The following is a 22,884-nucleotide window of genomic DNA, read 5'->3' as shown; positions in this document are numbered from 1 at the left end:
TTCATCAGAATTAAATATGTTTGAAACACGTTCAGAAATCACTTGTCAGCAAAATGTTCTTTATTAAAAACTCGTTTATGGTTTCTCCATGAAAAGTTATCCTAAAATCGCAACTATAATTTCTAGTGATTGAGCGCACACGTTTAAGTCGTATTTGTTGCGTTAAGTAAACTGTAAGAATCATAATACATAATACCAGATTGGGATTCCGTATAAATATCAGTTAATTTCTTCACTGGAAGTCCGTTTTGTTGTACGTTGGAACATTGATCCAATGCCTTATGACTACGCCTAGATCCTAGTTAAGTGGCCTTAGTAGTTAATTAAGTTTACAACATTTCGTGGGGCCGCAGAACCGCGCTGTCGGGTTCCTCAGTGGCCACCAACTCGTTTTGAAGATTGCACAAATAGCCAATACATTTGATTCCAACTTGTTGCCAAGGAAATGAACAAAATTATACTACGGACTTTGAGTATTAAACAAAATATAGCTATGTACAACAAAAAATAAAAAAACAAAGGTCTATATAAAAAGGTTCAACAAAATCACAAAGAGAAATGAAAAGTTCTAAAGTTGCTTGCCTTACGGATCGCATGCGGATCCAGTAAGCGGCCAGTCGAATTGTTTATAACTAAAGCCGAAAGTCATTAAAGTTCACTGAACTGTGTGCGTTGCTTGATTGGGCAAAACTTATGTCCTAGCCTAGTAAAGTTACACACTAGTTTTGCTTAAAAAAGAGGCGTTCTGGACGGAGCAAGTGTTAGAAATAATATTGCTTACGGGTTTACATTAACTAGACTACAGCATTTAACTAAAAATCGTTTTGAGTCTGGTGTTGTGTTTGAGTGCCACGATTGCTATGTTGCTTATGTTGCTATGAAGTATTCTACAGTTCAGAGTTCCGAGTTCAGAGCTCGCTGCTTAAGGTAAAACGTTGTTGTGCGTTCGTAGTCCTTCCGCAACTCTTCAAAGTCCTTCAAAGTCTTTACGTTGCAGTTTGTGCCGTGGAAGCCAAAGCCAAGGACTTGCCCTCTGCCACAGCGCAGGAGGCGGGCGGGGTGGGCGAGGGCGACGGAGAGATCTGTATCTCATCCTTGATGATTACATCATGTTGGAGGCTCAGCATGGCGGCTGCTGCTGCTGCCGGGTTGGAGGCATCGTAGCCACCATCGCTCAGTTCCGCCTCCTGATCCGCATCCTGGTCTTCCGCATGCTCCATCTTCACGTCAGGCAGGATAAGCGAACTGTCCCGGCTGTCAAAGGAGGCGTTTTGCTGCTCCAGCTGCTCGGCCAACTGCCGATGGTAATGATCTTGCTGCTGCTGATAGATCGTGGCGTGCATGTCCCCAGCAGCCGCTGCGCTGATCAAGTACTTTAGGGGGCTGAAGGCTCCGATGTCCTTTGGCGGCGTAAAGTTCTCGTGGGTCATCTTGAGGTGGTTCTTCATTTTGTCTGGTCGCGAGAACTCTTTGGAGCACACGGGGCAGGGGAACACCTTGCGATGCTTGCCCTCGTGGTAGAGAAAGGCGTGTCGCTGGAAGCTGTACTTGTTCTTGAATGTCTTCTGCATGTTCTCCTTGGCGCACTCGGTGCAGCGGTAGACGCCCTCCACGACACTCGCATACCGGAAGAGGTCCAGTCCCCGCACGGACATCTCCGTCAGGTGTTCCGCTTGGTCATCCAGCGTCGACTGCGCCTTGCGCCGAACTCTCCGCCGCTGAATGGGTCGCTTGGCGCCCTTCTTTCCACTTCTGGGTGTGGGTGGTGGCGCCGTTGGTGTCTCCGGAGCAGGTGAACCTTCCTGCTTAGGTGTGGCTTCCGCTTCGTGTCCCTGATAGCCAGGCAAACCAGCGTTCTCATCAGCCAGGGTTACCATTTCATGATCGGGCTCATCGCCTTTGATCTGTTGCTCATTCAGGGACAGCAGGTCCATGTCGTCATCCATGAACTGGCCAGCACTCGAGGGAGATTCCTGCTGCTGCTGCTGGTAGTAGTCGGTGGTGTTCAGCATGGAGTTGTTCGCCGCCATGTGGAGCAGTAGCTGGTGGTGCAGGTTCCCGCTGCTGGCCACCTGAGCGGCCTGCTGCTCGGCGGCATTGGCCAGCGAGTGCAGACCAAGGCAGGCGTTCACCTCGTCCTGGTTCTTCTTCGGGATCTCCTTGGACTGATCCTCGACATTTAGGATGGCATTGGGGGCCACTGCCACCGTGAGCCTGGGGGCGGCGGGCACCTCGGGATCCTTGGCTCCACCTCGCAGCTGCTGCTTGAGCAGCGAGTTGCTGTTATTGCCTCCCGTCACCTGCTTCATCTTCGGCTTGGACTTCGTGGGCGTCTGAGGAGATCCCTGCTGCGTGGGCGTTGTGGTGTTAACGGCGCGTATCTTCAGGCCCAAAATAGTGGGCAGGTGAACCGGAGCGGAGTCCCGCTCATCGCTGATCTCCAGCAGGGAAATGGGTTCCGAAAGGGCAGTACCACCGCCGCCTGAAGCCGCTGTTGAGATGGTCGTCGAAGAGGAGCCGAAGAGCCGCTGGGAGAGCTCTGGAGTGGCCTTGGTTGGAGTAACTGCAATTAAGATGTTTCATGTATATGAGTTATTTTGTTATATTATTTAGTCCAGACCCAATTAACACAATTTATTCATTCATATGTGTTAAGTTCAATTGTTCATCCCAGATCCCAAAAATTGAATTAAAACAATCAATTTTGTGTTTCAGAACTGATTTTGTTTCGAGTGTTTTTTGCATTGTGTATTTTATTTTTCTTCTGTTGGTCAGTTTTAAACGATAATATAAATGATCTGCTTGATTAATATTGCGTGTGATTCACTATTTCACTATTTAGTAATTATGTTTAACGTATCGTATCGTATGATATATCGTAAAGTGTGTGTTTCGTAATTAGCTAATTTAAACGGAAACCATGTTTACCAACAATTTCCAGACAATTTTCTCATTTTCACATGGAAGTTTTGCCTTGCATTACGATTCTCTCATTCTCATTCTCATTCTTATCTTTCATTTTCTTTGGGCATCAAAGCATGACTCTATATATGTAGCTATATTCCTCGTTCAGGTTTCGAGTTTGGACATTTTTGTTTGAAAGCGAGAAAATTGCTGAAGGTTTATAGTTGTTGAATGCAAAAATATATGTAAATATATATTCATATAAAAAAGTAGACTAAAAATAAAGTAAAATATAGTACAAACAATACACATACAAATAAATATGCATGACCTGTTTGATTGATTGTTTAAAATTAACGCCAAAAGAGAAGTTTGGAAGATTGGATCGTTTTGGGTGGAAATATATTTGCGATATTTGCGATATTTGATGTTAGTCTGTGTTTGGGAGACGGCGGCTTACTAACTAAATTGCACTAGCTACCACTAAATAAAGAATTAAAAACAAAATTATTTAATAAGTTAGCGTACGCAGCTTGTTTATTATTTGATTGCGCTTAATTTTGTTTCAATTTGTTTGCTGTTTCTGTTTCTGTCAGTTGTTTGCAGTTATTATTATAGTAATTTTTTGAATGTTTCTCATGTCTCTTAGTTCTCGAATTGCAACAAATTTGAACGTTTTACTTGACTGAGGAATTACGTGTTGTCTACTTTTCAAGTTCTTTATTTTGTTTGGAGATCGTTTCGCATTAACAACAATATCTTGCAATTTTACACTCTGTTTTCTGTGGTCTGCTGCGACTGCTCTGTGTTGTTACTGTTGGATTTCAACTGCTTTTTGTTTTGTTTCCTTTTTGTTTTGTTTTGTTTTTGATTTTCATTTTCTTTGGCGATAATTTAAGCCTCCGATATACAACATAAATCGTTTGATAGATAAATTAGGTTTACTTTATGCTCATTAATATTAGCGTTATCATTACAACTATGGTTGCTGTTACTATCTGTAGTTACACTTTATCGACGACCCCGGCGAAACATTTTCAATCTTTCGCCGCGATTCGGATGTTACGGGGGGGAACGGTGTGGGTGAGGGGGTGGACGGGTGCTGGGGGTCCAACGACCTTGACCCAGACCCGGGATTAACTTTTAACTAGCTTCATTTGAAGGCAACAAGGTAGATCTGCGCTCCCTCTCGCATGATTAACATTACATTGATTCTCCTGCTTCTGTTTCTGTTTCTCAGATTTCGGCTTGTAATAATTGTTTAGCATTAACATTAGCATATTGAACATAGTGATATTGATAAATTAATTAATAGAACTACAGCTAGACATACCATTCAATGTTTATATATATTATTTATATAATTATGTATAACATATCCGTGTGTGTATATATAGTTTAATTATCTAAAAGTGCAGGTTTAGTTTCGGTTTTTAGTGTAACTCTTGCCCGGATACACTCATATAAGGCCGCTCTGGTGTCCAATAAAAAGGCAACCCCTAATGGATGGGTTTGTAAAGTGTTAGCCTTTGACTACGCGCTAATAAAAAACGATCGACAAGTGGTCGGCGATCGGGGATAAATAATAATCGTAAATCTTAAGGGTAGTTGGTAGGATTAAATTAGCATTGTGTTCTCATCGGGTCTTTGAAAAGGGCTTTAGAAAATAAGTGTAAATGTAATTGTAACTGAAAAGGTAAATTGCACAACATAAAAACGTCTGCTGGCTTGGAGATTTCTGCAGCTCCATCGAAGCCAAGTAAAAAACTAAAAACAAAATCAACAAAAATCTACTTTAACTTCCCTCCCCCCAACAACAACAAAATCCCGAAAAAATCCGAGCGCCTGGCGCTGCAACATGCTTCATCCAATCGTTAGCGGGTGCCTCAACCTTCACTATTTCTTTGAGTGTGTGCTTTTTTGGGCTTGGTGTGAGGTGTCTAGAGATTACTGCGCCGCAGCTGCTGGTGCTGGCGGTGCTGAGGAGGCCGTCATCGGACCCAGGGATCCGCTGGACGAGGACGTCGACGAGGAGGAGGAGGTGGATAACGCATTGCTGGTGGCTGGCAGCGACTGATTTGAGTTCTGACCACTTAGATCCGGCGGCGGAGGCGTCGAGGCACCCGAAATTCCCAGTGGCTGGCCTGCCAAATTCGCTGCCGCCACTGTGGCCAACGCCGTCGAGGGATTTTCGATCTTGTGGATGATTTTCACGTGCGCCGTCATGTTGTCCTTGCGCGTAAACTCCTTAAAGCAGAAGGGACACGGGTACACTTTCACATTTCGCTTGTGGGAGGTAACATAGTGCCGGCAGAAGTTGCTGATGTGCGTGTAGACGCGGGAGCAGACTTTGCAGCGGTACGTATGCTCGCCCTCTTTGGTGCAGTAGTCCCTCACTGAGCCCTCCGCCTCGCCCTCGCCCACATTGCTGCTCAGATTCAGCTTGGTCTTCACGGAGGGAGTTCCCATTCCAGCACTCAGGTTCGGTGTGCTTCCGCTCAGACCAGCGGCCTTTAACTTGAATCCGTCGTTGCTGTTGTAAATGTCGAGGTAGTCCTGGCTGGAGAACACAGCCGGCTTTACATCGCCGTTCTGTTTGGCCAATTTTGGCCGCTTCTGGACGCGCGGCTTGACCGAGGCCGTGGAAAAGGAGCCGGCAGGCGAGACCAGTGGCGTGGAGGCGGCGTTGACCTTGCCAATGGGCGTCAGTTTGGGTATGCTGACCATGCTTTTCACCTGCGCCCCACCAGCCGCCATTCCGATAATATTAAGCTTGAGTCCGCCGCCCGCCGCCGCCGCTGCTGCTGTATCCGCCTGGTGCTTCCGTTGGGCAGCGATGAGGAAGGCTTGTTGGCGCGCCTGCTCGTTGAGGTGGCTGCCATCCGTTTGGTCCTGCGTGGGTGAGCTGTTGTCGGTGAGCGGGTTGTACTTGAACTCTACGGGCTCGTCATATTCGTCCAACATAAGTTGGGGTTCCATATATGATGTGTCCAGACCTTCGCCGTCGCTGTCGTTTCCGTCTAAAAATTGTAAATAAATAGGTTAACTCTGTGCTTTCACTGGCCAATACTACTTTTATACGCCACAATCATCTGCAAGTTTTTTTTGGATTTAAATTTAAAGTTTTGCAAAAGCAACTTCTCAAAATGAGTTTTTGATAATGCAAATCTATTTAAAATTCAATGAATCTCTTTCTGGTGCACCTTTAGCTTTAATTTTACAAATGTTTGGCGTATAAGTATAGTATAGTATGATATGATTTGGGTGTAGATTTGAGTGTGCAGGATGTATGCGAGAGAAAGGCAAAACACATGACGCGAGCGAGTGAGAGAAAGAGTTTCAAATCGGATCGGAAAAGCTATAGGGATTTCAAGCCATTTTCAACGCGTTGCGAGTTCGAAAGTTTTTCTTTTGCTGCTTTCATTGACAGTTTTCAGTTGATCAACTGATTTTCCTGTTGTTGTTTTTTTGTTAATTTTTGCATTGTTTCGAGGAGATGATCGGAAATGGACAACAGAGATCAGCATTTCGTTGTGAGTGATGGTCATGAGAGGTGGCGAATTTGTTTCAGTTTCTGGAGTTATCTTGCTACTTTTGACTTTTTGAGGCGCGGTAAATTTGGACAAAGTTTTTTAGCTACTTGTATGTATTTCTTGATCATTCTTATCACGTCGGCCATGAATCCCTGTGAGCTCAACCCGATTCTCAACTTCACAATAATCTCTTCGTCAGCTGGTGGATTTGCATTTCTTGGGCATCAACTGCATTAGCTGGTTGTTGGGGACACTCACCTGCCGACGGACGGAAGATGCCTCGAACGTTGCTTATTCGAATTCACTTAACAATTTTCGTATTATTTTCTCACATTTTCTTTTCTTTTATATTTTGAACATTTTCTTTTTCACTTTTTACTGAGCGGGGGAGAGGAGAAACCGACGCGAGTTATTGCTATTAGATTTCTACTACTTGAAATGCGTAAAATCCCTTTTAGCTTTTCCGATATTCGCAGATGAGATTGGTCGAATGTGGTTATGTGACTTCAGCCTGGCTCTGTATTGGATTGAGTTGGATTTCGGTATATGTCTTTGCAGGGTGCACATGAGAGTCGGCTTAATAATGGTTGATGGTGCATTGTCTTAGGACTAGGCAAATGATCTTACGACTATGAAGGTAATGCATCGCTCTATCTATGCGGGAATGTATTGGTAAAGAGGACTCACCGGAAGTGCTGTTGTCTTCATGCTGGCTCACTACGCGGTGATCCTTGGAGTTCTTTGATCGTTTCGAGGGCAGAGAATCGCGACTTTCCTGTGGATGGGAATAAACGAAAATGAATTAGTCACAAGGAATATTTTTGAAGGACGCTTAATGTTTTAAATGAAGTTGCAGTGCAGAAAGTGATTAGCACACTTACATTTAGATCATCCGTGTGTCCTGCAGTCGGCTGATTGTCGTCGGAGCCATCGTCATTGCCGGAGTAGGACTCGTTGCCCAGTTTGCCATTGCCCAGATCGGAGGAGTCGTTCATCATGTTCTCGCGATCGAAGTCGTCGTAGTCGTTCCCCGTGCCGTTCGAGCTGCCAGATAGCTTCCGTGGCCTGCCCCTCTTTCGCTTGGGCATCAGGGCCGAGCTGAGCAGCGATGGCTGCACCGGCAGGGTGGGCGTGTTTCCGGCGTTGGCGGCACTGGCCAGCAGACCGCCGGCCTGCGAGCGATTCCGCTGGGGCACCAAGTACGGCTGGATGCGCTGCAGCTGGGGAGGAGTGGGTGTGCTCTCAGAGCCCACCGCGCCCGCTCCTGTAGCTGCTGCTGCCGGCGAGGGCTTGTCGTCGTTGACCTCGGTGAGGCCCTTGATGCGCAGGCTCTCGGCCACGCGCAGGAATGCAGTGAGTCGCTCCTGGTCCACTGAGACCTCGCCCCTGTACATGAAGTCTAGCAACGACTTCATGTCCGAGTAGGGCACATCCTTAAGTATGACAATTGGGTGCTTTTCCGGGTGATTTACAAAGAGCGCATTGAAGTAGGGACTGCAGGCGGATAGCACCATCTGTGGAGAATCAATTAGCTTAGTTCAAGTGACGGAATGTAAACTAAAAATGTTCTTGTCCTCAAAAAACATTGCTTTATGAAAATTAAAGATTCTTTTTTGTTACAAATTAAATTAATTTAAAGAGTCTAAACTGACGGTATTTTTCTGATTTTGATCATTATTAATTACACAGTCTTAACCACCCACCTTGTGTGCCTTCAGGTATTGCCCCTCGACGGCCAGCGTCACATCTGTGAAGGTTTCTGCGTGCAACAGCTGGTCGAAGACGGAGAGGAGGTTGCTCTGGTGGTTGTTCCACCGCAGGCAGAAGCGTTGAGATGCCATCTTCATTGGGAGGCTGTGGTTGCGTCACTAAGCGATGTGCGAGTGAGTGTGCGATCGCGGTCTATGTCCTCATGCAAGTGGGGCGGTTCGGTTGCCCTGCGTGCATCAAAGGTCCTTTCGTTGTCCTGGGCTGGGATTCTTACTCCTTGGGGCCTGACAGCTGCTAAAACATATATTCCAGAGCGTGCTGCAATCAAGAGAAATCTAAAGGTTAGTTCTAGGAATTTAGTAAGTGGGCCTTTAAGCATAAAACAACAATGTGTACAAAACAACAATGTACAACAAAATGTACATGTGTTTATGTATATCATCAGTATTTTTCGTGTATTTCTAAGCATTATAAAAAGGTTCTCGTATGTTAACTATTTTGTTGGTATATACAGTTAGAAAAATTTACTGTTTTATACTTTCAGGAAAAAGTTCCAAAATAAAAGAACTGTGGTTTAAAAACGCGGGAACCAAGCTTGTTATCCAAGTAAAAGAAATTCTAGCTGTCGTCATGATATTGCTATCTACCCAAGCTCCACTGTACACTCGCCTTCTCGAAACCCAAACCGCGTAGAGTCCTGCAGCTGGAAAATGCTCTGCTGGCGCGCTGCCGACTTCCAATTGAGTTTAATTTAAGAGTCGACCCCAAAGGGTCAGAGACGAGCACATTATGCAGGCCCCGATGAGGAAAAGTAAATGAGGAAATTTCAAATGTGTTTCAAATGGGCAGGCAGGCAGGCAAGAGCAACAACAACAAAGCCACGCCACTAGCACTGCAACGGCTGTGTGCGTATATGCGTGTATGCGTGTGGGAAAGAGAGCCCGCGACTGGAATGACAGCAACAGCGTGAATGACTTGGAATCTTGCCAAAGGGTGTGGAATTAGGAGAGCAACAAATGGAACAGGCTGACTGGAAAACTTTACAGGCCTGCCAACTGGAAACTGGAACGAACACGACACAGACACACACACACGCACTAGCCTTAATTCCATCAGAGGAAAGTCACGAAAATGGAATATTCGTGGCACGTTTTTTCCGAGTCCCCGTTATCTCACTTTCGGCGGTCGCAATTCCAACAAAAAAATCCTTGTCTTGAAACCACGCTTCCTCTTGCTTCCTCCACTTGCTAAATATTTGCCGCTGCCGTTCTTATCTTATCGCCGCAGCAGTTTCAGTTGCTTTGTACACTTAATTGAAAATCATTCCCACTCGCCCACGAAATTCCCATGTCGTCTTCCTGGCACACATGCACATGAATGTGGTTTCTTTAGTTTGCTTTATGTTTTCCACGCTTCTATTTTGCTGTCTATGCTTTGCACTCTTCGTTTGTTTGCAATTGTTATTGTTTTTATGCACTTGTTCAAATCAATTGAGAAACCATTCAATGTGGGGAGAGAGCGGGAGAGATCTGCACGCACACAAACACACACTGGCACCGCCAAACAGTTACTAGAAAAGCTTAGCGGGAAAAGCTTTTTTCGCCTGCGCGATCGCACAAATATGTAAGTGTATTTCTCACTAATGGCTGGCTTTCAAATGGAATTGTATTGTTTTTCTGCCACAAGTTGCTGAGTTTTTATTATTTCGTTTACCGTTGGTGTGAAGTAAAGTAAGAGCGAGTGCAGCAGAGAGGATCAATTCCAGTTGACACGTCCTCACTCGGGAAAGACTAGCGAGAGACTGAATAAGTCAAAGTCCTCGACGCAGGAAGCCGACTGCGCTGCCGACATTCGCTGCTCACTCACCCCCCTCCCCAGGCGCGCGCACACACACACACACACGCACGCACACTGCGCCTGATAAGAGCGGATGTTTTAGGGGTGGGCCGTTGCCTGCGGAGAGGAGATCACTTTACAGGGGACACGCACACATACGCTCTGCTTTACACCCCCTTTGGGTACGTGTACGCCTTCGGAAGGAGACGGAGATACTGAGCGAGCGAGAAAGGGAGGTTTCTTTGGCTGGGGGGATTATATCGCAGATATCGCATGTACAAGGTCCTAAATAACTATACAGCCTTCCATTTTTGTTCCTCGTCACTGCTTTGTATACGACTACATACATATGTATGTATATGTAAGTTTTCAGATTTCAAGTTTAAATTTTGTTCTTAGAAAACTAACACTATATATGTTAAAAAAACATTATAAGCACCTTATTTAAAGTTTGAACTTATTCTTTGAATACACTCATAAGTTTCTTCACTCGTTCATCACATTTAAAGGGTTACTAGTACACTGCCCGCAGTTGTTAAACCGAAATTACTATTCGCTATTTCTTTCGCCTGCTTCCTTTGCACTTTTTTCATTTAATTTTAACTTGTGGAAATTTTCACAACTCGGCGCGAGAGCAAGAAACATATAGAGAGTGGGGGCGCGCGTGAGCGGAGCGGAAGAAACTCTCTTTCTGGCAGCGGCGCGTCGTCGGCAATTTTTCGTCCGTCTTGCTTGACACCAATACACTGAGTGAGCGGCGATCCTCTGGCGATCCGATCGGCAACTGGGCTCCAAGTTCCCGAGCGCCAAGGCAGCGCGGTCGGCGTCGCTGCCAGCGCTGCTTCTTCTACTTCGTGCACACACACAACTCGGCAAATCCTCCTCTCTCGAAAGGAACGCTCTTGCTCACACACACACGCGCACAAACAGGCAATAGGGCTGCGGTTGGTTCGTGGAGACTTTTCGCTTGGTCCCCGAGTCTCCAAACATGAGAGAGACCGAACACTAGAGCGAGAGAGCTGCTCTTGCTCTCTTACTTGCGCCTTTGACTTTTTGAATTTTTAATTTCCAGCAAAACGGGGTTAAAAAGAAAAACACGCTGGAAAAAAGCTAGGAAACCGCCGACAACAACAAAAACAACAACAGCAGCAGCAACGTTTCGGGTGTGCAACAGTTGATGAGTTGTTGTATCGCCCGCCTCTTCCCGCCGCTGTAGAAGTGCATTGTAGGTTTTGTTGTTGTAAGGGCAACTTTCTGGGCTGGGCTCTTTATGGAAGCCATTTGGGGTTGGGCTGCAGCTTTGCTGGGGTTTTCCAGGCCTCCGAAACATCGGAAAGCATGTGGAAAAGCGAGAGCCAGCAAAGAAGGCGTGGTGGACGTACAGTGGATACTCAGATAAATTGACGAGCCTCAAACTTTGAATCTTTTTGTTGAAAACCTTGGACATTTGTATAACATTAAATAATGAAGATTGTTTCAAAAAGTATGATGAGGATCGCATGAAAATTTAATTATTCATCAACATACATTAATAAGTTTTTTCCAGGGCCTACAATCTGTAAGTGACTTTGGAACTACTTATTTCCCAATCCCTTTTCTAGTTAGGGGTGTTCCACTGCATGCCTTTGTGCTGGTTGGCAGGAGCGTTTTGCTGATGTTTTTTTAGGCGAGGGATTACGTAAGCGGGCTGTAAATTCTACAAGTGGATTGACTCAACAGCCATTGGGGATCGGGTCCTAAGCAACGAGCTTTGAGCGCAGTTCCCTCGCTCTTATATAGTTTGTTCGTGTGTTTTTATCCTACACACCTTGGTGGGTATTTTGTTGTTGTTATTATGTTTGTTGTTGTTGTCTATTATTAACTGGCTGAAGGCGTAACGGCAGCAACAACAACCCAGCACAGCTACATCCCCACCCCTTAGCCCCTTGCAACGGAAACGATCGTTTCGCCTAATAGGCTCTCACACACACACAGAGATAGAGCTCCCCAGCCCAGGTGAAATAGCAACAAATGCACACTCACACATACACACACACACACACCCAGGCTAGACAACTACAACAACAATAAGGTAGTCACTGAATCGTAAATTCCTGTTGCTGTTTCTCAGTCGACGTCGCTGCCGCCGCTGCCGCTGCCGCTGTTGTTGTTTGCCTTGCCCTATTGCGTGTTGTTGGTGGTGTTTTTTATTTAATTTTTTCAGACTGTGTAGTTTTTTCTACTTTTGAGTGGCTTTTGTGGAGCTTTGCCTGGGATTGGAACTCTGACTCTGACTCCGACTCTGGGGTCTATGGGTCCATTGTATGGGCATGGCTGCACGGTGAGAAATAGGATCAAAGGCCATTAGGGCGCAGCTTTAGATACTTTTGGAACCTGCATCCCATTAGCTTAGAATATAGAATACATCATAAAATCATTTAGGACATTCCCACTTCCTTTAAGCAAATGAAATCATACATATGCATATAGATATGCGATCTGGTTGATCCTCACTCCTCACTCCCTTTTTTCCCTGTGCAGTGGGGCTGTGCCTTTGCCTTTGCCATTGTTGTTGCCGTTCTACTTAGTCGCTGCTCTAGTCTAGTACGTATAAACCGCTCTATCTACGCTCCATGACTTCCTCTCCCCACTCCCCACAGAAAGGGGCGTGGGGTGGGGGGAGTTGGCTGCGGGGAGTGCTCTCCTGCTTGAATTTTATCAGCTAAAAAGCTACAACAATGAGTTCCGTGGGGCGGTAGATGCATGTGTGTATGCGTGTGTGTGTGTGAGAGCGGAGGTTGGAAGTATAATCGGTGACAGGGCTCACAAATTAACGATGCTTCCTCTTCTTCTCCCACAGACCACGATGATGATGTTGAAATTTCAAATTCGGCTGGGAGTGAAAACGGAATTTGTACATTGCTCGGAGGAAGACCCGTTTGAAATGCGGCAGTGAGGATGGGCAATTATAACGAATGAGTTTCCCAATGTGGGATTTTCACAGCCAGTGAGGGATTGAAATCTGGTATGCCTTGCATATCCCATGACAGCTTGCTTTTTATATAATATTCTTCCCTGGAAGGTCCTTGGATAACAATTTGAAGCCTTTCCTTGACTTTCAAATTATCGCGACTAAGGGTCTTAAGTCCTTGTGATATGAGAATTAGAAAGATATAGAGAAGATATCTGGAGAAATTCAAATAATAGAAATGAATATCTTTTGACATTCATGCTAAGTCTCTAGCGGCACAAGGTTTTTGATTGTCTATCTTTTAGTGAACCTGTTTATTTATGTGCGTTATAGACCCTTTGGGCCTCGGAGGCTGCCAATTGTTACCCAATATCTTCGGCTCCAAGTGGGTTGTTGGCTCTGGGGCTGTTGTTGTGGTCGAAGTCTCGTCTGGCGGGGGACCTTCTATATATCTATATATCTATATATCCACTACTTAAGCGAGTGTGTGTGTGCGTGACACTTGGCACATGTGGCCCACACACAATCGCAACAGTCGCCCCCGCAGCATATCGAACTATGTGAAAATCCAGCAAACTGAGCCGCCGCCGAGTCAACCGAAAACCACCAGAGCCTGTGATTTCTACATGCGTGTGTGCTCCCCCTCCTCATCCCCCTCACCCTGCCCCACCCTCTGGCAACAAAGTGCGTGAGATCGAGGGGGATGCAAGACCGAAGGGGCCTTTGGTTTTTTGGTTTCCTCTAGCGCTATTTGTGCCGTGTAAACAGCAAAAGCCACCGAGTTGGCCCAGAGAGAGAAAGAGAGGCACATTAGCTCTCCTAACGCCAAGGTGTGTGTGGGTAGTGGTGCCAGCGTATCTGTGTTGATGACTGACTAACTGAGTAACTGCTGCTAGCTGCTAGCTGCTGGCTATGTGGCCGGATTCTGGTGTTCCGTCGACGCCAACGGCGGAACAGGTATCGCAGGTTGGCACCAAACACATGTGCCGACCGCCTGTTCCCCTTGCCCCCCTCCCAGCCATCCTCCTGCTTTGACGCCTTCCTGCCGCCGATCGCCGCGTCTGGAGCCTAAAACCTCCCAAGTCCCTCCTTCTGCACAGAGAGAAAAATTGGGTCCTAGATTAAATATTTAATTTATTTTAAATTTATTTAAGAAATATCTAATTGTATTTGGTCATTGCGTCCCACTTTTTGACATTTCTCTGCAGTACAAAGAAGTTACTCTGATTATTTCCAGTGTGTGATTCTTCTAATGCCCCTGCCCACCCCCCCTCCGCACCACTCCTTCTTGGCTTACAAATTGTCGCCGCTGGAAGCTCGGCTTTTTGTACTTTGGTTACATTCATAACTCTCCTGCCCCCTGCTCCCCTGCACCCTTGCTCCCCCACTCTTCGCTCTTCGGTCTTCGGTCTTTGCGCACCGTCTTCGCTCTTCCCAGCGATTCTCCCCGCTTCGTTTTCTAGCGACGACGCTTGGCAGTCGCTGTCGCTGTCATAAAGTCCCGTTGTTGTTTTTGTAGCTGCGGCGGTTTCTAGCGCTTTCTGCGCCTTTGTTCGCCAAGTGTAAAATTCCTTTGCACGTAGGCACCCAAAAGAAAAAGCTTGGCTTAAAGCATAACAAAAACAGAAACGGAAAAAATGAAAACGCAAACGCAGACTGGAAAAAGGTTAGCAGCCAAGCACGTAAGCCCCCCAAGAGAAGGGGCTTTCGAGGGGCCGTTGTCAATGCCACACCAACACTCGCACCGTAGGACTCTGGCTTTCGGACCAAGTCTCTCCCCCATGGGTTTCAAAATTGTCATTCAAGTGTAACCGAGGTTTCAACACACACTCACACACCCACACCCACCCACCAACGTACTGGGATGTAAGTACATACATACATGTGAATGTACATTGTATGTGTATGATTTCATTCATAGAGAAATTTAATAATAGACACGCCATAGAGGAATCCCCGCGAAGCACCATGGAGATCATTCGAGATTTTTTATCGCAATTTATGACAGCCACAGGAATTGCAATTAATTCACATTTCAGTTTACAGATACTTTTTATGCGGTTTTAATCGTCGAAATGTACATATAAATACTATCTAATAATATCTAGAGAATGATGATAAATTCATTATATATCGTTATCTTCATCAAAGTAGCAATAGATCGATAGCTACGTAAACTTATTTATTGACATTTCGAAAATACATTTGTTTACTTTAATGTATTTCTTGAAACCTGATTTTGGCCGGCGTTTTTGCATTTTATAGGTTGCCTTAAATTAAGGTGATTAAGTAAGGTTCCTCTTTATAGACTCAGAAAGCTTTTAACAATGGAATACTTTAATATTAAGTCTGTTTAAACAGGAGTAAGTATTGGAGTAAGTATTGGTAACAACATATTTTCTGAAGAAAACTACAATTATGGCAGGAAAAATGGAAGCGAAAGTCTGTTTGTCCCATTGTGCGTGTAATAGCAAAAACAACAGCGTGTCCCCAAAGATACATAACCACATGTCTGTAACACATCCGATATGTGGACGTGTGTATATCTGTACTGCTTCCAATCATACTCGTATAAGGCAAACATTTGCGGAGGAGTGAACGCCAACGAAAACAACAAAGAACCGCTCTGCTCTTCGGCTAGTCAACTAGTCAACTATGAAATGAAATGAGTTTGGGGACCCGGCTGCCGGAGGAGGGGCAGCGGCAGGGAAGGGAGGGGAAGGGAAGGGATGGGGCTGGTTTTGGGGGAGGCCGGGGAAAAACTAGTTGCCCTCGGTCGGGTGAGCTCACCCTGTCGATCGGCGGGATCTGGAAGCTGGGAAACGGCGACTTCCACTGACTGATTTGTGGCCATCGTTAGAGGGATATTGATTCATTTCAGAATGGGAAAAAGTTACTGCTTTTTTATCCAAAACTTTATTGTTTATCTACATACGAGTTACTAGACGGCTTCAGCTCAGCATGTGGCTCAGGGATTTTAGTGTTTTATTTTCTCGGCACTCAGTATTTGCCTCTCTGTACATTATTTTTTCTTCTCCAAAAGCCTTAACCACCAATGGACGACTTGTTTGGGCCGTGGATTACCAAATCGTTTTCGGCTGTCATTTGTCAGGCAAAAATGCAGTCGCTCACAGCAGCGCCATAGAAGGGCGTCTCTCCTCGACGGTCTTGCAACACTCCCCCCCCCTGTGTTACCACTCCCCCCAGAGCCCCTGGCTGTCAGCATTATTGATCTATGCCTGCGTTTTTGTTTCGCTGCGAACGCTTCACGCCTCGACCCACACAGCCATTTGCCCTCGCGTTCGCAGAGCTTTTTATGGCGGTGTCCTTAATTTAGACATTCGAAATGCGGGTCACCGCCGGACGGGGAAAGTTCCACCGCAGCTCAGCACTCAGCGCTCACCACTCGGCACTCGCACTGACACACTTGGTTGGCCACTCGACGACGATCCACATGGTCACCACATCACCAAACCACCAGAAACCCTCAAAAGTCGCTGATAATTGCGACATCTTAACAGCGTTGTTCTAAAACAGTGCTTCAAATGTTGGTGTTGCCAGGATGACTCCAGTGTTAGTATGCTTAATTTTAGGAAACTGAGGGATATGCGATAGAGATCCAAGAACAGGCCTGTTCCCGAGTTCCTGCGATTCCCTCCGATTCTGCAGAACGCCAGTTCATCAGCTCGCGTGCTTTGCGTATGTAGCGTATGTTTGTAGTTGTCTTAACCGCGCTGTGCTGATAAGACGGACGAAGGAAGTACCTCCACGATAGCAGTGTGTACACATGCATGTACTTTGTCCGTTGGGACACGCCAGATAAAGGCACCAGCTCCAGAGACCTTGTCCCCCATGATTCATGCCTGATTGACTGCCCTTTTCTAGGAGCTGCCACAATTTCGGCCTCATGGCCGCTGAGAAAGCTTTCTTCGCTCTGCTGCGATAACAGCGGAGAAGCGAAGAGGAGAGAATCGAAACAAGAATGCCGGCATTCTTCGAGAGCAACGAATCATGTGTTTGTTTGGGGCTTTCTCCGCAGGGAAAACTCAAGTGAAATCAAATCACATGCCTCCTTCGTTCGGTCCGGCATCGAAAACTCAACTTTTTGGTTGATTTACGCCCCAAATGTTTTCTTCCTGCCGTCGTTGGTAGAAAACTCGCAGCTAGAAAACTCGCTGCGTATATTTATAAACGACCCAGTTGTGGGATCCAGCCAGCGATCCTCTGACGAAACTTTTGAAAAACAGCTGCAGCCGGCCATGCGGCGATATCCCCTCGAAGGCCCCCTTCTCCCCCCCCCCCCCCCCCCCCATCGAATCAAAAAGCTAAATGAGCCACTCAAGTGGGAAGCGGAGAGGGAGGCAGGGGCTGGGAGGGGGCGATCCCGAGGATCGTACGTTTGAAATCGCCTTGATCGGCTGGGCAAAAAGCAACAAACAAAGGAAACGATACACAAAGGCCGAAGCAACAGAACACTAAACACGTAAGTGGGGAGTCATCTGGACTATGCCCATTACTGTTAGGATGTGCGATAACGAAATTGTTATATTTTTTATAGTACCGATATAAAGAAGTTTTATTTAAAGCCTTACACCATTTTCTAAGGCAACAATCTCTGATAAGTTATTTGATTTATAAAGACTGCGCCCTTGACGTCGCTGGCTAGTGTGCCCATATCCCCCTTCTAGGATGCTGACTAAGGGGTATGCCCAGAAAAAGCACGCAGTGTGCTGCTTTCTCCTCGTGCGTTTCGGGGGCCTCTGCCACAAGGCGCTGTCGCTGTCGCTGTCGCGGTCGGCGTCGTCGTATATTTCACTTTTTAATTTTTTATATTTTTTATAGCGTTCTCCTTGCTCTCCTGCCGTGTGTGCGAGTGTGTGTGTGTGCGTGCGTCGATAGTGCGGTGTGTGTGCGAGTGTCATCCCCATGGTCTCCACTTCCACCTCCTCCTGCGCCTCTTGCGCCTCCGCCCACCTCCCACCTTCCATCACCCATCACCCACCACACCGCTGCGCACTCAATTAAGCTTATCGCGCACTGTCCGCGCGTGTGCGTGAGTATCTGTGTGTGCTTTTTATCTGTGTGTGCCTTGTATCTGCGCCGTTTTGTGGGGATATCTGCGTGCTGCTTGCTTTTAGAGGTGACTTTCCTCGTCTGCGCTCCTTGGAGGCTACGAGGAAAACGTCTCTGCCCGCTTCTCGCTTTCTGTCTTCCCGTTTGCCTGTGCCTCTCCTCCTCCTCATCCTCCTCCTTCTACCACCCACACACCCCGCCCTGGGGCTGGGGCTTCCCTCGCCCTGGGAAGCGCGCTGCTGGTGTCGTGTGCAAATGGCCCCAACAGCGGCGGCCGCAATCGAAAAATCCTCTTTGAGAGGATTAAAATATACACACAGCTTTTTTCTTATTGTCATGTGCTCTTTGCTTCCCTGCGAGCGCTACAGTGGGGCACATGCGATGATTATGGGTAAAAAGGATTGTCGACTGACTGCATAACAGTTATAATGCATTTAAGTGCTAAGCTCAACATGGAATTTCAACGGAAATACTTGAAGGACTGTCAGGGAAATATATATTCCAAATTAGGACTATCGGAATTGATTGTTATTCCACTTATGAAAACAGTAAGGGTAATGGGGAGTGCAAACACAGCTCCACTGTGCCCCAACCTTTGTCCCCAACCTCCGGCTGTCCCACAAACGGACAAACGGAACCGAACGGAACGGACAACGTCCCCTGGCAAAGCTTAAGGGTAGCAGAGGCGTCGGCAGCGCTGCTTTCAATTACATTTCATTTGCATTTCTGTGTTCGTAGTGTGCTGTCTACTTCTGTGTGTTTATTTCTTTTCGCTGATGTTGCCTTTTTCCGCACAAACACATCGCCGTACTATAAGTTCGCCGCAGCCTTAAGTCGAATGCCTGGCCGGCCATCCGCTCTCCTTTTTGAAATTCGCTTTTGCGCTGGCCGTTCGGTGAAGAATGCAAAATAGGAAACGGCTGGCAGATGAACACATCCACCGCCGATTGTGTGGGTGAGTGATTTTTCAGCTCTTCAGTTTTTCAGGCACCACAGGGCGTATACTTGACGCGGACATTGAGCTGCGCCGGCAGCGGCTGCGGCAGCGGCAGCGGCAGCGACGTCGACGTCGTTAATTGAATTAAAGTGCATGCGTATGTATGTTTGCGAGGCCTGCAAAAGGCTTAAAACGGTAAAAAAATATTTAATTTCAGCCAGCAGGCGGAAATTGTGAAATGAGCCTAACCACGTGTTTGGGGTCGGAAAGTTACCAGAAGTCCTTAAGGATATCTTGCAGTACTCCTTAGCTGTTCCTTTGCTGATCCTCAATTAAAATAAGATTTTATTTGGTTAATATTCTTGTAAATTTGTAATTTAAAGTGCATGTAATTAAAAGTGCATGATCTTTGGGCAACGGTAACTATATCCGGAGTCCAAAGGGTTACCACTGCCTTCTGGTTTCCATCTTTTGCTTAGCTTTTTTTGGCCCATTCTCTTTTCGCGAAGATTTCTGCCTGAGTTACAAAACATATTTTGGTCACTGACCTTTTCTGTTTCTTGTATTTTTCGTTGATTCCTCATTTTTTTGCTGACTTCTGAGCGGTTTTTGTTTGTGTTCCACTTTTGAATTTAGGTTTTTGCAGTAGTCGGAGTTTTTGTGCAGATTGCTAATTAAAAAAGGAGATATATGGGCTACACGCGCGACGTGTGTACTATCAGGATGGGCAATCGGAGCAGCAGATACCCGAAAGCGAAATACCTGGCGTTCTCCGCAAAAGGTGATACAAATCAGAAATGCATTCAACGAAAATTTCATTTAACGCCACAAGCCCCCGAATATGAAAAGGAGTATGGATCAAAAGATATAAAAACCACATGAGTATACACGGCGAACAGACATTTACTTAGCATGGCAGCTGGCACTTGCGAATGAAATAAATAAATATAAAATCATTTTAAATAACAATAATCAAGGAATGTATTGTGCAAATTTGGTTCCGAAGAATTTTTGAATACGAAAAAGGGGCAGGAAATTGACGCAAAATGGCAGATACATTTAAGTAGAATTTGTGAAAGAGTCACGTGCACTAAGCCAATGCAACGGAAAAAGTTGGTACATTTCGTCCCATAATTATTATTCGGAACATATGGCGTTGACTACTATGACTTCACTTTAGTAGTGCAAGGCTAATATTTTTCGCCCCGTGTATTTAGGGAAGACTGAGAGAAGAATAGATAGGAGAGCTTACGCTTTTCCCATTCCCCCACCGATATTGCGTATACGCCGCTTGGACTTTTCTGGGTTTCGACTTTTTCTGGGTTTCTACCAGCAACAACAACAATGCACATGCTTAGATCGCTTTGGCGCTGTTAGTCATTTCATCCTCTTTCTCTTTTCCCTCTTTCATTGCTGCTTTAACCGTTTCGATCGCCGGCTAAACAACAGTTATAATTCGAGCATAATTTCAAGTGAGCGCAAGGTGTTCACCAGTGTGTTTGTGTGTGGGCAAACAAACAGAAAAGCTTTCGCGGAGAGCGGGAAATGTATAGTAAAGAGAGCAATAGCGCTGCTCTTGTCGTTTCATTAACAAAACAACCGCAAAATTTATGTGTGATCAGAGACTGGGCATTCGTTTCCTTTTCGCCCCAATACAAAATAATAATTCATGATTTTTGTTGTTTTTGTTGCTGCCACTGTGTGAAGTGGGTTAGCGAATTAAAAACAACGACAGAAGTAACAAATAAACACAACAAACAAAGCCAAATGCTGATCGGAGATGGAGATTGGGTTTTGGGCTGTGATCTCGATTTGCATAATTGTCTTTGTGGCTTGGAGTCGCGCACAGGTGCAAGTGCAGAGTTGCCCCTTGGCCAGGGTTGTCAGGTTTCCGTCCTCCGGAGAACAGTAGTCCACATATAGAGTTCAGAACAGGCAAGCCAACATTGATCTAACATTTCCTTCCGTTAAAGTGATCAAATAAACCTAAAGCCGAATTACCCAATCCATATACTAAATCCAAATAATTTGCGCAGTCCAAAGATGTTGCGTACATGGATTGCTCATTCACACATTCACTCCATTGGTTCATTCAGAAAATCACTGAGGCCACCGCATGTATTGCAGCCACTGGAAGCCACCAGAAGGCACTGGAACTGGAAGACTGATCAAAAGGGGTGCGCCGGGCGAACGACGACTGGATGTGGAAGTGGGGGATAAAATAGGAAATGGGCAACTGCAAATGACAGAGATCACTGAAGCACGACCGACAAATAAGCGGCGGACGTATCTATGTATCTAGTATCTGGTATCTAGTGTGGCGGCATTACTCCCCATGTGCCGTATACGGCATGTGTGCAGTTGTATCTGTATCTGTACCACTATCTGTGCAAGTTGGATACAAAAGCGTCTTTCCAATAGGCGTAGACTCTGCGTGTGTTGGTGCATGTACTGAGCGTGTGAGCGGGAGATTGTTAGAAGAAAATGTATCTGCGAGTCTTTTAAGATTCTCCTATAGTAGATTTCCTAGACGACCCTTGTCTAGCTTAGATCGCTTTAACTTGTGGTTGCCGATTTAGTCATCAATTATTTTCGACTCCTGCGATGACCCATTTAAAGTATTCCAAAACAAGTTCTTTTGAACGAAACAAATTAACTCTGACTCAAGTGAAATCTGAAAATTAATTCTCAGAAGCTAATCACTAGGGACAGCCTAGGAACTTTTTGAATCTGAATCAATAAAATCCTTATCTGAGATTCAAGAGAAGTCTTGAAAAGGGAAAAGGAATACTTATACGTGTACTTAATATTTAAGCACTTGATGCTTTGACCTTTTTCGAAGACAATTTCGTGGATAATTTCGCCACTTACCAATTCTACGTAGATTCTTGGTAATCCGTTTTGCGGTTTCTTCGGCGGAAGAAGGCTTGCAACACTCGAGAGCACTTGTTGTTGTTGTTTCTGTTTCTTCTGTTGTTGTTGTTGGTTACACGTAATTGGCAACCGAGGCGAACACGGAGCCGAAAGCGGATTGCGAAAAGGCAAAAGGCAACGAAATCAGCTGAGGAAACGCCGCGCACGAACCTCCAATCAGAACTGAAACGGCAGGGATGTCGACGTCGACGCAGAAGCCATTTTACCGCATTTGTTGTCCCTGAGCTGAGCCCCAAAAACGAGAGAGAGGGAGAGAGTGAGAGGCAGAACGAGCGCCGCAGAGAGCCCCTAAGGTGGATACACAAAGCCGAGCCGAAGCCTTACCGAAAGCTTTGATCACACGACACGAACTGAGCTGGGAGTAGCATGGAATATGGGAATATGGGAATTGGTAGTGGTAGTGGGCGGTATTTGTTGTGCTCCCGTTTCACATTGCTGCTCTCCCGCTCGCAGGGCGCAAAAAACGCAAGTGGATGTGGACGGATGAGCGGACGAAATGGAATGGCAAGAAGCGAACGTTTGAATGGGGTTCCAAATGGTTAAGAGAGCAGCGCAGTCGCCGCCGGCAGCGAGAGCGAGGGAGAGCGCAGCCCCAACTTGACATTTCCATTTCGCCGCTGCGTTGGCGCTCTGCCCTTATGCTCTCTCGTCTCCGGCTCTTCTGCTCTTCCGCTCTCCCGCTGATAAGCTGGTGTTGAAATCAAGTCTCCTGCGCTCTCGCTCTCTCTCACCGCCGTGACCTGCTGCTCCACCTCTGCGCCCACCACCCCCCTTCTCTTCTCTGCTGCATCAGCGTATTACGAAATATGACAACAATGCAGTTTGGTCGTCCTCGTTTCCATTCTGCCGACGCAGCGGCTTCTTCGACTTCTTCTTCTTCAGTCCCATCTTCAGCTCTCTGCCTCTGCCTGCTCAGCATAAATGCCATCTCTCCGCTCTCTTTGGGGCCAGAGTGGGAGTGGGAGAGGGGGAGGGAGAAAGAGAGAGTGGGTGGCTGGTGTTTGTTT

The 22,884-nt window shown here is 46.2% G+C and overlaps 1 protein-coding gene across 5 annotated transcripts; it reads right to left on the bottom strand.

The window, feature by feature from the left end:
- Positions 1 to 38: 38 nt before the first annotated feature.
- Positions 39 to 22,374, bottom strand: LOC6539033 (protein tramtrack, beta isoform). 5 transcript variants are annotated; one of them, XM_039375911.1, is made up of 6 exons: positions 22,202 to 22,374; positions 21,815 to 22,102; positions 8,141 to 8,465; positions 7,319 to 7,951; positions 7,125 to 7,212; positions 39 to 2,563 (listed from the first exon to the last, which is right to left on the bottom strand). In XM_039375911.1, the coding sequence occupies exons 3-6, from the start codon at positions 8,282 to 8,284 to the stop codon at positions 987 to 989; spliced, it is 2,442 nt and encodes an 813-aa protein (XP_039231845.1). In that variant the 5' UTR covers positions 8,285 to 8,465; positions 21,815 to 22,102; positions 22,202 to 22,374; the 3' UTR covers positions 39 to 986. The 5 variants fall into 5 exon arrangements, with proteins under 5 accessions (XP_039231845.1, XP_015049173.1, XP_015049176.1 ...); XM_015193687.2 differs by having other exon boundaries at positions 21,815 to 22,374; XM_015193690.2 differs by lacking the exons at positions 21,815 to 22,102; positions 22,202 to 22,374 and adding an exon at positions 10,423 to 10,756.
- Positions 22,375 to 22,884: the final 510 nt, after the last annotated feature.

The sequence above is a fragment of the Drosophila yakuba genome, chromosome 3R (genome assembly GCF_016746365.2).
Source record: "Drosophila yakuba strain Tai18E2 chromosome 3R, Prin_Dyak_Tai18E2_2.1, whole genome shotgun sequence".
In the NCBI taxonomy this organism is placed as follows: Eukaryota; Metazoa; Arthropoda; class Insecta; order Diptera; family Drosophilidae; genus Drosophila; species Drosophila yakuba.
Note: the sequence above shows the minus strand (reverse complement) of the source record. Positions and strands in the feature narration are given on the sequence as shown.

Coding starts and splice junctions, on each gene's coding strand:
- LOC6539033 (XM_015193687.2), bottom strand. CDS start 8,284: ATGAAGATGGCATCTCAACGCTTCTGCCTGCGGTGGAACAACCACCAG. Junction 7,952..8,140: donor AATACCTGAAGGCACACAAG/GTGGGTGGTTAA, acceptor GATTCTCCACAG/ATGGTGCTATCCGCCTGCAG. Junction 7,213..7,318: donor GACACACGGATGATCTAAAT/GTAAGTGTGCTA, acceptor TCCCATCCACAG/GAAAGTCGCGATTCTCTGCC.